This window comes from Anas acuta, chromosome 2 (assembly GCF_963932015.1).
Source record: "Anas acuta chromosome 2, bAnaAcu1.1, whole genome shotgun sequence".
Taxonomy (NCBI): Eukaryota; Metazoa; Chordata; class Aves; order Anseriformes; family Anatidae; genus Anas; species Anas acuta.
In genome coordinates this window covers 141,757,476-141,772,967 of record NC_088980.1, presented here as the reverse complement: position 1 = coordinate 141,772,967, position 15,492 = coordinate 141,757,476, and the positions used below count along the sequence as shown (strand labels likewise).

General features: G+C 34.8%; 1 protein-coding gene across 1 annotated transcript in view; it reads left to right on the top strand.

Annotated features, from left to right (window-relative positions):
* Positions 1–15,492, top strand: part of CSMD3 (CUB and Sushi multiple domains 3) — a 668,812-nt gene that overhangs the window by 431,871 nt on the left and 221,449 nt on the right. The window contains 1 exon segment of the mRNA XM_068672527.1: positions 122–324. Within this exon segment, the coding sequence (XP_068528628.1) occupies positions 122–324 (203 nt within the window).

The following is a 15,492-nucleotide window of genomic DNA, read 5'->3' as shown; positions in this document are numbered from 1 at the left end:
AAAAAAAAATACATTTGAAAATCAAAGTTTATTTGCTTTCTTAGTTGTTTTGTTTTTGTTTTGCTAAAGATACATTGTTAAATAATGTAAAAATGACAATAAAATCATGGTGTTCTTACAGCCTTCAGTTTCTTGCATTTGATACTGAGGCATCACATGATATTCTACGAGTTTGGGATGGACCACCTGAGAACGAGATGTTACTCAAGGAAATTAGTGGATCTCTTGTTCCTGAAGGCATTCACAGTACACTCAACATAGTAACTATCCAATTTGACACAGATTTTTATATCAGCAAATCTGGGTTTGCCATACAGTTTTCAAGTAAGTTGATGGATTTATTTATTATTATGCTGAAATTGGTGACACCATTTCTAACTTCAGTAAGGAAAGAGTTGGTCCAAACTATCAGATTTGTTCTAAAGCTATGTTTTTATTTAAAATGAATAAATACAAATCCATGTCATTTACTAATTTGGCTTTATTTCAAGACCAACTGGGAAAGCATAGGAATACTTATAATTATGACTAGCGTTTTTCACAAAGGAGGTGTTGTAAGCATGTTAACAACTTCATCCTTTTCTAATCCATAAGAGTTTTTGCTTTCAGAGACATCTGTGCAGAATTTTAATTCCTGTTGCACTTGTATAGGATGAAACAGGAAATAGCACTGCAGGAAGAGTAGTGTCCTTCTCCTTTCTGTCTTCTAGCACTATTTCTTTCATCTTATTGGATTAATCAAGCTGGCAGCATAGTGACAAATCTAAACACTTATTTAACTGTTATTAAATCCTTTTAGACACTTTTCATGTTGAAATAGAAGTCATTAAATAAGGTCCATTTTGACCTCACTGCTGATCAATGAAATATATATATTTTTCAAGTGTAGCAAGATCTCATCTCATAATATCATTTTGTCTAGCAGTAGCAATGTTTATAATTTAGTTGATACAGAGACTCGTACTTTTAATGGTAACATTATTAACATTGTTGTGCTTTCTGTATTTGATATTTGTCTAAGTCCTTTTTCCCCCTAATGTCATTCTTTCTATGTATATGAAAAATGCATGTGGACATGCATACAGTGATTTGAAGGAAGAATCAAGTGTGTGAATGAGAGGACAAAGTAAAATATAGCTAAGTTGTAGTGAAAGAATGCCTCTTCTCTCTTTTATTGGAGCCATGAATAGTTTTTAATTCACAGAATCACAGGATGGTTGAGGTTGGAAGGGACTTCCAGAGATCATCTAGTCCAACCCCCCCCACCAAGCAGGATCACCTAGAGCGTGTTACACAGGATTGCATCCAGGCAGGTTTTGAGTATCTCCAAAGAAGACTCCACAACCTCTCTGGGCAGCCTGTTTCAGTGCTCTGTCACCTGAACTGTAATGAAGTTCTTCCTCAGATAGCAATGAAACCTCCTGTGGTTAAGTTTATACCCATCACCCCTTGTCTTATCACTGGCCACCACTGAGAAGACTTTGGCCCCATCCTCTTTAGATTGTCCCCTCAGGTATTTGTAGAGGTTGATAAGATCCCCTATCAATCTCTTCTCTAGGCTAAGTAGGCTTACTTAGTCTTTCCTCATAAAACAGGTACTCCAATCCCTTAATCATCTTTGTGGCTCTATGCTGGACTCTCTCCAGAAGTTCTACATTCCTCTTGTACTGGGAAGCCCAGAACTGGACACAATATTCCAGGTGTGGCCTCCCCAGATCTGAGTAGAAGGGGAGGATCACCTCTTTCAACCTGCTGTCCACACTCCTCTTGATGCAAGCTAGGATGCCATTGGCCTTCTAGGCCACAAGGGCACACCGCTAGCTCATGGTTAATTTTTTTTACAACAACCCTTAGGCCCCTTTCTGCAGAGCTGCACGCCGGCAGGTCACCCCCTAGCCTGTGCATTCAGTTATTCTTCCCTAGGGGCAGGATCCTGCACTTGCCCTTGTTGAACTTCATGAGGTTCCTCTCGGCCCAACCCTCCAGACTGTCCAGGTCCCTCTGAATGCCTGCACAGGCTTCTGGCCATACTATTTTACTAACCAGGAAAGAATTATATTTGAGTAGAGGGAGGAAAAAGAAATTCTATGTAATTTTGTTTTAATCTTCCATGTACTTTTTTTGAATCTATAATGTTGTCTGAGTGAAACAGATGGTGTCTGCGTACTTTAGCTGCAGTGTAATTAAAAAACAGAAAGCTCACACAGGGGAGGTATCTGCTTTTACTTTCCTCTTGCCATTTTGTGGAAGAGAGTATGAGTATTTAAGTGGATTATTGGTGCTTTTACAATATCTGTTGTAGTTTAGTAGCATTCCTCTTGAAGGAATTCAAACCCTTTGAAGACCCAGAATGCTTGACTTTTTATATTATTTCCTTAATTGTTAATTCATTTTGTAGAAAGAGATTTTTAGTTCAGCTTTCCTTAAAGTTTTTTTTTTTTTTTTATCAACTGTTCCTACACAATTCAGCATCTATAATTCATTTAATAAGTGAAAATATTCACCATTTATATTGTAATATAACTTGTATTAATATAATAATTATAATGTGTTAATATAATAATACAATATAATAATACAATATAATTAATTTAACATTTATAACAAATGTAATATGGTTAATACATTATAATAATAATGTAGTTTATGATATAATATATGTAATATGATGATAATATAATAATTTAATGTATTAATGTGATAATTAACTAATATACCTGATATTTCTTCTTTATAATTCACCCAGCAAATACAGAAAAAAAATTTCTATCTGGTAGCAATTAACAACTGAGAGCATTCTTCACCAAATAAAATGGGGAAGGAGGACAAGCCTAGAGAAGCTGATATATTATGCAAACAGTATAAAGATAATTATAATTTAAGTAGTATTTGTAATTAGAGCTGGTACTATTAGAATTGTCTCTATCCAGACCTGTCCAACACAGTCCTTTACAAGGCATCAAAATTAATAATTTTGTAAAAGTTAGGGGTAGGGAGGGAGTTCCAATCCTTCCTGTGAATAAATTCTTCCTCATATCTAACCTATATCTAATCTAAACATCTTCTGGTGCAGTTTGAGGATGTTCTTGTCCTATCACTTGTCACCTGAGAAAAGAGACTGACACCATCCTTTCTACAACCTCCTTTCAGATAGGTTGTAGAGTGCAATGAGGTCTACCCTTAGCCTCCTTTGCTTGAGATTAAACCCCAGTGCCCTCAGACGCTCCTCATATATCTCGTTATCTAGTTTCTTCAACAGCTTTGTCACTTTTCTCTGAACATAGTACAGCAACTAAATACCTTTCTTGTAATGAGGGGCTGAAAACTGAACATGCTACTCAAGATGCAGTCTCAACAGTGATGACTACACAGGGATGATCACTTCCCTAGTCCTGCTGGCCACTCTTTTTCTGATACAAGCCAGGGTGATAATGGCCTTCGCCACCTGGCCACAGTGCTGGTTCATGTGGATGATGGAAAAAAAGCATAGATAACTTGCATCAGATACTAACCTGGATGGCTTAAATTTGACAATAATAGTTTCCAGTCTAGAATTATAGTGCTTACTTTGATTACTTGAAATGGCTAAAAGCTTAAACACTCACAAATCAGTTTTCTGAAATTATGTTTAGTGCCTTTTTATAGCCATGCAGTTTGGTAAATGTTTCTTTATTCACTTTTTAATTGTGGTTCAAAGAAAGACACATTCACCACAGTCATTTAGGAAGATTTTTTGACACTGAACATCATATTTTACTTTTTATTTCTTTTATTTTCTCCAGTTTTCACTTTTATGAAGTCAGAAAATAGGATTTATTCTTCTTGTGTCTATTCCGTAGCAGAACAAGCTTTTCATGTCTTAATGCTTCCTTGTTTGCCGATTTCTTTCAACCATGAGAGGAGGCCTTTATATTTAATGATGTAAAATGTAAAATTTGAGGATGACTATTTTCCTGCAACTTTTTTTTCTTTTTCCTGAAGTTTTTTTTTTATTATTATTATTATTGTTGTTTGTTTTAATAGCATTGACAGACTTAAGAGAAAGAAGCTGTTAAGGCTGTTAAGTAGATCTGTTTCCCTCCATCAGCAACTGCCTTTCTTTAAAATAGCTAACAATAGTAAACGGAATAACCATTTATGGGATTTCAATGCCAAAAATGTCACAGGTAAATGATATTAAATGACATTAACTATTCAGTAGCTATTGTCACTTAGTATACATAGGACATTTGTCTTTTATTCGGGCAAATACTATGAGTTACTGATTCCATGTAAATGCCCTGGTAATAGCTTGTAGCTAGAGAGACTTGAAGCTTTGGGACCATAATTATGTTTCATAACAGGCTGGATAAAGAGTAAAATCTCAAAATCTCAGTTAAGCTTTCTCTTCCCTGCATTTCCTTTATTACAAATGTGTGAGCAAAATGGTGTAAGAGCAGGACTTAGTACTTTTCGTTTTCTTTGTGCAAAGAAACATCTCCCTAACCATTTTCCGTGTGGAGATTTCACCCTGAAAAAAAAGTCTGTGAATTCATACACTACATCGATTATTCAGCAGTCTTTTTTGGCACTCTTACAGAGAACTACACACAAACTGCTATGTGACTGGCAAATTCATCAGCTGAGGTATACAGGAATTACTTTGGTGGAACCATTTAGGTGTGACATTTGTATCTTCAGATACATACAAAGTTCATCCTGCAGCAGTGGAATATCTTTTACATGTAGGACAGAATCAACCTACTTTTGTAGTATTCTCCAACAGTTATTTTGGAGAATATTGTTATATTTATTATATATTATTTGTATTTGGTACAAAACAGAATAAAACAGAACAGGTTTGACATTTTGTCATGTGACTGCAAAAATTATTACCCCATGGTAAATACTTTAGATGCCATAGGTATTCTGTGCTCTGTTTCCTGTGACAAGCTCTGATATTGCATTAATGCAACTTGGGGGTGGATTTTCTGCTGCTCTTCATTTTCAGTATCAGTACTTTCCATTGTGTAATTTGTGAGCCACTCTTTATAGATGTACATAGATACATGCTTACATACATAAACACACATACAAGATGAGATTTTTTCTGTAGGAACAGGTTAGGACTTCAAGACTGTTACTTTTTTACCACACTTAGATTACTGTATAATGCATAAATATAAGTGTGAAGTTATTTTTGGATGTATCATCTGTTTTTCCAAGGTCTTGGCCTCCTGTCACTTATGCATCTTGTATTTTCAGTTAATGAGTGTTATTGAAGTTATTTTTTATGTTAGGTAATCTGTACCATAGGAAAGAAGGATATTTTGGAAGATATGCTGCCTTTTAATGGAATGAATACATCACAAAAATGTACCTAGAAAGAAGTGATATTTTGATAGAATGGCCAAAATACACTTATGTAAGTGAAATTCCTTGAAGGCATATCAAACTAGATTTATACTTGATCACTGATATTTTTTCATGTTCTGTAACTAACCTAGAAATCTTTCACCACTGGAATCCAGAGCATCTTTCTCAAGCTGTAATTTTTCAAATTGAATATATGGATTTTTGCATCCCACATATATAAATGACAGATCTAGCAAAGAGATTTGACTGAAACAATGTTCATCCTTCAGTCTTCTATACATGTATATGATTGTGGAAAAAAAAAAAAAAAAGCATCAACTAGAACTTCAGTTATTGACTGGACATACTCAGTTGTGCAGTCTCAGGTTCTCTAGTTTCACTTTCATAAAGGCAATAAAGCCTGAAAAAGAAAATTAAAATAACAATTGGATCCTCTTTTTTCTCTGTATTCCCATTGTGCTTTCGGAAGGTGTAATGTTGAAACAGAAGCTGTTTACTGACTAAGGTTCTGTAACTTTTTGCAAGTGACCAATAGTATAATGCTTTCCTAACTCATAAATTTTGATAGTCTTAACAAATATTAGAGTAACAGCTTATGTGTAAGCTTAGAATATTATCAATACTAAGGTCAGTTCTGTATCAATGCCAACCTGTTCAATTATAGTACAAAAGAACAGAAGAAGAAGCAACAGATCAACAAAGAATGAATGCTTCAAATAGATTAAAAAACAGATTAAACACCTTCTGACTTAACCATTTGTCAGGATTTTGCCCTGTGTTTAAGAACTCCCAGAACATTGTAGGGTTTTGAAATGGTAAGGCTGCAATGCAAATATACATATGCATACAAACTGTGACAATTGTAAAAGACAGGAAAAGAAAAAAAAAAAAAACAAATAAATAATAATAATAAATAAATAAATAAAAAAGACGGGAGCAATACCTCCTCTCTTCAGAGGATTCCAATTTACCCAGAGTGCAAAATCAAGGCAAACCAGCAGTGTTGTTCAATACTGCACAACTGTATACAACTGTATCCTTAACAGAACAGGTTGTGAGTATTCTGTATAGAATCTACTTAAACAAATGTATTTTCATTCAGGTCCTCTTAATGATCTTTTCAGTAGAAATGGTATTAAAATATGCATCATCAGGATTATGATCATTAGGATTTTCAATGCACGAGTAGCCCTTGTGTGTGATCCAAGATCCTAATGATTTTTATTTTTTTTTCCTGAAAAGCTATTTCTTTCTCCCTGATGCCGTCTGAAACAGGGATAGATCCAGTACAAAAAGCTTAAAGAAGTTTTTAGTTCCAAAAGAATAAAATAAATAATAATTCAGTAATTAAAAAACAAAGAAAAGAAAAGAAAGACACTAAGGTTTAATAAATAAATAAGTAAATAAATAAAACTTCCTCCCCAGCTGGAATGCACTGCCAGCACGATCACATGCTGTCACAGTGTCTATTTTATGCTGTTTTCCAGCAATTATCTGAAACCATAAGTTAATTTATTTGGGGCTGGATTTCATACTCAGTGCCAGAGCTATAAGCAAGTGCTTAAGAGAGAATAGATATTCAGAACTGAAGATTGTAATTTTGTGGAAAAAGAGGTCTACTTATGAACTGGGAAAAAGTAGCTTTTAATGTTGTCCAAGAAGTCATAATAAAAACTATGTTTAGTCATCACAATGCATTTTGTTAAAAATATCTGAAGTAAATTGACAACAAAAAAGTTAAGCAAGTTAGATCATATGATTAAACCTACATGTGCAAAGGTATAAAATGTATCTGACAGTAAAATCAGAAAAAGTCCCTCTGAAGAGAACTCTACCTCCACACTTCCCCCCACAAAAATTCATCAGACTATACCAGATTACAATGTAAAAGATATTTTTAAAAGAGGTTCCATTAAGAATTGCCACTAAATACCGTTATACATTCTACTGATTGTTAAACAAAATAATCTGGATTCAAATTCTGAATAAAATTTCAATGAATTAATATTTTAGTATGCAGTTAGCCAAGTAGTCTGTGTTTTCCAACTTGAGTTGTGCAAAAAGCACTCTAAAACTTGTAATTACCAGTCATACAAACCATTACTGTTGAAATACAGAACTATAAAATTTCCAGATATCATAAAAAATTATATACGATATAAAATAAAAATAATGTTATGACCATATAATAACATTTGACTTGGCATCTCTGTCAACCAAGACTTTGTGATTTCTTTCAAAACTCCATCTGTTGTTTGGTCATGAAAAGTCCACACAAGGAACAGGTGAATCTACACTGAACAGACTGTCTATGGAGTTAAATGGTTAATAAACTCCAAAATACATCAAACATGGACAGGGGTATAACTAAAAACTATGAATATGTGGCATGAGATGCAAACACAAACCAGACAACATTATGTTTCTTTTCTTTTTCTTTTTTTCAAGGCACTGTCCATATTTATTCTCTTTTCTTTCCCCACTTCCTCCTCCTCTCTCAACTCCCCTTCTCCCCTCCCTCCCCAAGGTGACTAATAACTCTCCTACATGTTAAATGAAATTACAATAAACTATAGCTAAAAATATCTGTCTCTGATAGCTAAGAATAAGGTCCTTGATGTCAACTCCGTGCAGAGAGAAATTTAAGTAATTATTTCAGTCTTTCCAAGAGCAGCGAATTCAGTAAAACATTTTTTTAAAAGATCAGCTTTTTCCAGCTTCTTAAAACTTAATCTGCTTCTGTTACCTTTCAAAGTTTCTGTATGAAATCTTTCCCTATATCAGGATCCTGAGTACACTAAGTAGGCCTTGCAGGCCCTGGCCAGCTTCACATCCTCACCTATGGGCCCATGTGCCCCTTTCAGCTCAGCACAAGACTCCTAAGCAGTGCTTTGCTGGTCTCCAGTCACCTGTCTGGACCCCTTGGACATTTTCTGTAGGGGGCTTTGTACCTGGGTAGATCCCTCAGCCCTGCACGGGCTTCTGGATGAACACGCAGCTGTGGGCAGCTTGGATCCTGTACCGACCCTTCTTCCCTATGCTGTGGGAAGCTTCCTTCCTGGGTGGACTGCAAATCAGGCATAGCCATGATAACGCTGCAGGATTTGGTAGTCATTTTCAGAGGGTAAAAGCCTTTCCCCCAAATCCCTACAATTTCTCACTTGGATTTCCCACTTGTCAAATGTGTACTTAGAGAATAGTATGGAGGTTACTAGGCATGGCTTTGCTTTCTATAGCTTTTGGTAATAATAGTTATCAAAAGATTGCTAGTCAGGTTCAGGCCTAATGCTTTTTTGCTGGTGACACTTTCACAGAAAAAAATGTTTTTGATTTATGTGTGGATGTGGGTGTATAAACCTGTGCATGTGTCTTTGAATAATGCAACAGAGGTTTAAGAGAACAGTACCACACAAAAATGTTACTGCTTATTTATTATCAAGATGATCGTAACAAAATGGAAATGTTCCTTTGCCTTACCTTGACAAACTGGGGTTGTACCTTGTAAAGGACTTTGCAGCCATTTCCTTCATGCACTTTTCCATGCTCAATACAAGTTGTTGCTTGTCTGTTTCTGTGAGCCTTGGGACAGGTAGTGAAATCACTGTTGAAGGACTAGACAGGTTCACAAATGCATAAGACACCTGTAACTCATTGAACTTGGTTTTCAACACAAAACAATTCTTGACTTAACCTTTCATTTGACAACAGTCAAAGTACAGAAAATCATAAAGATAGTTGAAGTGTCAAGACCTTCAAACTTTGTGTTGCATGTCTATTTTTTTTTATTTTTTTAACTCCACACAAGTTGGAGTCCCTGTGACATCAGGGAGGGCTACTGCTCAGGAGTGTAACCCTTCCTGCTCCAGTACACACCTCCTCTTCAATCTGTTTCCTGTCCTGGTGTGTTAGTGAGCTTGGTGCTAGGATGCATTTAGTCAATGCTTAATACTAGAGGAAAATAATACTCAGAAAAGTTCAATGAGGGTTATAAAGATCTGTTGGATACGGCCCCAGCTGTCTGCAAGATAAGTACTTGAGGTTTTGGACAGTGGAATGACCTGTTGGCTATGCCAACACCTTAGATTGTCAATCAGGTTGCTGCTGCTGCTCTAAGAAGGTTTGGAGCATGTAGCCTGGAGTCTGCTACTGACAGTGTGTTACACAGCACATGTTGCTCTCTCATCTCTCACAATCCATACAGCAACAAGAGAAACAAGACAATCCTCTGTCTAAGGTCTAGACATTCAACATTGACTTTCTTTTCTTCCAGAAATTAATTTCAGAATTCCATCTGTTTCCAGATCTTCTTGGAAGATCTTCAACAGGAGTTTATATTGATGATATGGCAATTTTCTTTCTAAGCACTTTTATTTAGAATACTTGAAAAGTATTTGAAACAGAACTATGGCAATTTTCTTTCTAAGCACTTTTATTTAGAATACTTGAAAAGTATTTGAAACAGAACCTCAAACTAAGACATATATTGCATTCTATAAGTTATTGACTCTAAACTACTCAGAAATTTCTATGTGATAAGTTGTATAAGTATTTATTCTATCTCCTTCTTCAAGTTAACAAGAGATTTGAACTATGGTCTGCCTCAATTTACTAATTGTGTGCCCTAACTTCTGTTTTCCTCATAAAAATTAAAAAAACAAAAAACAAAACAACAAAAAAAACCCTCTCACCTATCTTACACTTCCTAATTATTTAATTACTGTTTCAGGACACAGAGGAATGAAACCTCAAGTTAAGTGCCTATGATGTAGCTAAGAGTTAAGCAAACAGAGAACTTGACTGGGCAACCTTAATGACCCTGACGGTGCAAAATGTTGTACTCCTTTTGTTGGGGATGGTTCCTGATGAAATTCTGACTCAATGCTTTATTTTTAACATTTTTCATTTTAATCTTCAAATAATAACTGACAAACTTAGAATCTACAAAGTCATGCAAAATCAACAAACTAACTCTATGGCTAGAATTTACTTAAGAATTATATTGGCTATTCTCCTAAATCTCTGATAGATCTAGCAGATACTAAAGCTTAAAATAGACAAAAACGTATCGGTGTTTCTGTTGGTAGAAGACTGAGTGAAAACAGAGTGGCCATTTGATTCTTTCTTTTTCAGGAAAAGTTGTGTAGTAGGTTGGTTTTGAGATAGAAAACATCAAGGTGACCTGATTCTGAAACAGAAAGTATTAGAGATGCAGGGAGACTTCACTGTCTATATGGGTAAAGGAGTCTAGGACAGCTTGAATTTTGAAGGTGCAGTCTGTCAGGGTTGGTTCAGGCAGAGGCACACCTGAAATGCCAACAGTTATAGGAAGCTGAATTTAAAGTGATAGGAGTTCAGAAGAATATGTTGATTTAAATAAGTTAAGTTTTTGTTTTGTTTTGTTTTGTTTGACATGCTGTGGGTTCAGAAAAGTTAGAAACTTAGAAAACTTAAAGCTTCTGCCCTGATCTTGTGCTCTGCAGTAATAAATAAATAAATCTAGTAATCAGATAAACAAAATTTACTATTTCTTTTCTGTCCAGAAGACATTTGCAAATTAATCAAAACAGTTATTTTGTCTCAGGGTTGGTATTCAGACTCTTTACTCTTTAATTAGACTTGGCATGCATTATAAGACTAAATTTAGAAATCACTGTAACAGTGAGAAATCCAGAGGTTTATTATATTGATCCCAGCATCAGTGTTACTGGTTACTGTTACTGGTTACTGTTACTGCCTTATCACTCTTTTGCATTTATACCATATGCATATTCCTGCATATGGTATAAAGCTGTCATGTTTAGACATTAGTCACATATCAAACTGCTTGGGCTCATGAATTATCAGAAACCTTTTGACCTTGGCATTAATTTGCTCTTTTCTGCAGCAGGAATGATCAATTTGTAATACTTATTTTGTTGCTTAAATGTACATTGGTGCCTTATTGATAAACAGATGTATCAAAATGCTTTTATACTCCACATCAACAAAATCTGTAGACAGATCTGTGTTTGGAAGTCTTTCTGGGTACAACTAAATGTTGTTTTAATGGCTTCTGCAGCTCTGTAAGAGGATTCCAAAACACACTCAGTTCTGAAATATGAAATGCTATTGTTGAAACACTTTTGTCATCCCGACCGTGTAGATATACAAACTCTGTATGTCTAATGTGTCCCCTAATAAGTAATCTACTGAGTATCAAGTTTCATTCAGCCCCACCATGAATCTGGAGTTCTTCATCAGGAACTCTTTCTTTGAGCTCTTAATCTAGTACTTGATCTATTGACTTAATTACAGTGTAGTTATTCCAACTGTCAAAAAATAGAATAAATTATTTTTGAACATTTCTGTATTTTTATTAGGAAACAAAGCTCTCAAGTGACCCCACACAAGTTTATGCTAAACCCTGTTGTTCTTGCACCTGTTGTGCTGTGTACTAGGTAATAGAGAGCTTTTGAAGTATGTCTTTTTCACAGCTAAGATATACATGTAGTTTATTGCACTGTAATCTGTTACATTTACAAATCATACCTCATGAGGTATTCAAGATGATGTGACATTAAGAGATTTTTTGTAATGCTGAGTTTACAGTGATAACAGTGACAATTCTACAATGACAGAATGAAAAATCAATCTATTCTTTTCATAAATTAGCTATCTATTTCATATGTCACAAAGTACTTTAGATCCTATATATGAATAATAATGAAATTGTGATAGCTGGTTCCATTTATTTTGCAGAAAGCTTTCAAGACTGCATTGCAGGTATGATAGCAGAGTTATACAGCACTTCATTGTTCCTGCTCACTCAACAAATATTCATGAGAAATGATGATGGTAGTTATTGAACATCTAATGGGGGTGGAGATCAGCTCTTCTACTGGAATATCTATTTCAAAAGTAAAGAAGTTAATACACTTTGAAAGAGATAAAAATAATCTGAAGAAAGATTATGAAAAATAAATGAATTAATAAATTAATAAGTAAGCAGAATGAAGAGGCAAAGAGTGAGTAGAGAACACAATACAGAAAATGACCTATCAAGACTGATAATAGAGACCCTCTCTCAATCAAACAAATGAACAAATCACAGTTTAAAACAGTAATAAGGATGGGCACAATCAAATAGAAACTGAAGACTAGAGAAGACATGACAGAAAGATGGAATTAAGAAATTAATTTTGAATATATGATTAGTAAGTATTAGCTCTCAAGAAATGTGGTGGTATTATAACCATATACAGTACTGAAATTTTCCTTTTCTGGTCTTCTTCTTGTGGCACAATTTTTTAACTTTGTCTACCTGAAAAGATATTTCCGTATTTGAAACTTATTTTTCTGACAATTTGATTTGTTTTAAAACAAACAAAACACCAAAAAAAAAAAAAAGAAAAAAAAATGACAATTCACTTCAATCTCCTTTTAAGTCAAATATATGATGTCATGTGGGTCAAAGTAATATTTATTGTAACAAATATATTCTTGGGGTAAAGGTTAGATTTCTAATATAAACAATTCATATTGGATTTTTCTCTGAGTGGAAGAAAGATTGACCTTATATTCCCTTCCATTCTGTCACATTAGAATTTAAGTGTCTGAGACAGAAATAGATGTTTTTCTCTTGTTATAGTGTCTGTATAGGGAATCTGAAATATAAGACACCTAATTGTTTCATGGACAAAATGAAGTTAAATGAATCCCACTCATAATAAAGTAAGTTTAATTTAAACATACTCTCACAAAAAAACATATGTGGTTGTCAGAAAGAGAATAAGAGAATAATTATTTTTCATTTTATTCTCACTGCAAAAGTGTGGAAAGGTTTTTTGATACCTTTTCCTACTATATTCTTTTTAAAGTGATTTAAAGGGAAGGAACTTTAAAGACTTAAAGAACTGTAGATGAAAATGCTCTTTTTAGGATTGTTATAATCCTTAGTTACTTCTACTAAAAAACATAAACCTCTACTACTATCACCACTTTGCATATTATCAAATCAAAATGACAGGAGAAATTTTGTATCCAGATCTGTGAGATTTGTAAAACGCTTGTATAGGTGTATATATTTTGAAATGGAGGTGCCAGATTTAAAACTGAATTGAGTGCTTGCTCTTAACAGAAACATCTAGAAGACTTTATATAAAGTAAACATTTTTATATAGAGATAAAGTAAACATTTAGAGCAAGAGATGTGTCAAAACCTTATCTTTACTAGACTTGTCCGATGTTAATACCTATCCACAGATTTTATCCAATTTTGCCCAATCACATAACCCAGACTAAGACAACTATTCTAACTGTTCAAGTTAGTAGCTTTGTAATACAACAGTATAGTTGCACTAAGAAGTCCTCACTGCCATTATTATCCTGCAGATAATAATGTCATACAATTATATAAATAAATAAATCACAAAGCATGTAATGAAATAGGGAGATTTTTTTTCTCTCTTTCTTAAATGGACTCTTTAAAGAATGACTTTAACAGAGAAAGTGAGTATTATTTTCTACAGATTTTAGACAAATTAAGACTAATTATTTATGAGAAAGTAAAAATTAATATGTAGTTTCATGACTCCTATTATGTTTAATGACATGCTGGGTTATTTCCATCTTTCTTTTCTTTTCTTTCTTTCTTTCTTTCTTTCTTTCTTTCTTTCTTTCTTTCTTTCTTTCTTTCTTTCTTTCTTTCTTTCTTTCTTTCTTTCTTTTTATTGAAAATATATTAACTTACTCTATTTAACCTATTGAGAATCTGTGTATGATGTTAACAGTTGATTCTAAAATAAGAGCTCACCTTGTCTGTCCGATTATTTCATAAATCCTTCAATTAGAATTGATACTATTAATAAAGCCTTGCAAATTACCTAACAAACTCTGAAAAATGAGAATTAGACTTTTAAAGATGGAGTGCTTAAAAGCCTAAAATCCAGACTTAATAGCAATTTATCTGCCTCTGCTGTGGATGCAGAGCACCTGTCTTTTGCATTTTAATGCTGTAATGCAAAAATCAGTTTTAAAGCAGTCTTTTTATTTTTAGATGAAGTCTCTGTGTATTTAATATGAATTCACAAAGTTTTAAAGGACCTCTGGAGACCTCTAGTCCAACTTCTTGATCATAGCAGTCAAACAGATCATAATGCTTAGGGCCTTGAATATCTCCAAGGTTGGACATAATATGCTGTAGTTTAACCCCAGCAGGCAACTGAAGACTACACAGCCACTCACTCCCTCTCCCCAGGTGGAAGGGGGGAGACAATCAGAAAGGTAGGAGTTTGAGAACTCATGAGGTGAGATAGGGATGGTTTTCTAGCTCAAGCAGAAGCTGCACATGCAAACACAACAAGCAGGGGTTCACTCGCTACTTCCTGTTGGCAGGAAGGTGTTCAGCCACTCTCAGGAAAGCAAGGCTCATCACACATAATGGTTTCTTGGGAAGACAAATGTCATCACTCCAAACTTCCCCTTCACACCCGTTTCCTCCTTCTTTCCCCATCTTTTATGGCTGAGCATGATGCCATATGGCATAATTTTGGCTAGTCTAGGCTGGCTGTCCTGGCGGTGTCCCCTCCTGGTGCACCCCCAGCATACTCGCTGGCAGGACAGCATGACAAGATGGAAAGTCCTTGGCTTTGTGTAATAAGTACAGCTCTGCAACAACTAAAAACAACAGCATATTATTACCAAAATTCCCAAACACAATATTTTATGAAGTTTCTTTCAAGCCATTTCTCCAACTAGCTGAGGTCTCCCTGCATAGCAGCCCCGCATATCAACTGATCCCCCAGTGTCTGGAAACTTGGCAAGAGATCAGTCTGTCCCATTGTCCAGGTAGTTAGCAAAGGTGTTGAACAATACTGAAGTGATATTGTGATTTAGCTCCAGTATCTTATTCTGTTGCATGTTGCATTTACAAGATCTAGTATAGCACAGTGAAATCTAGTAATTCCATATTTTATTAATATACTTTAAATTAGAAATCAGTAGCTCATTTGAAGATATAAACAGGAGTCCTGGTGTACTTGGTCTGGCTGGGATGTAGATAACTTTTCCTGCAACAGCCCATACAGTGCTGTGCTCTGCATTTGTAGCTAGAATAGCACTGGTATCACACCAGTGTTGTGTCTACTGCTGAGCAGTGCT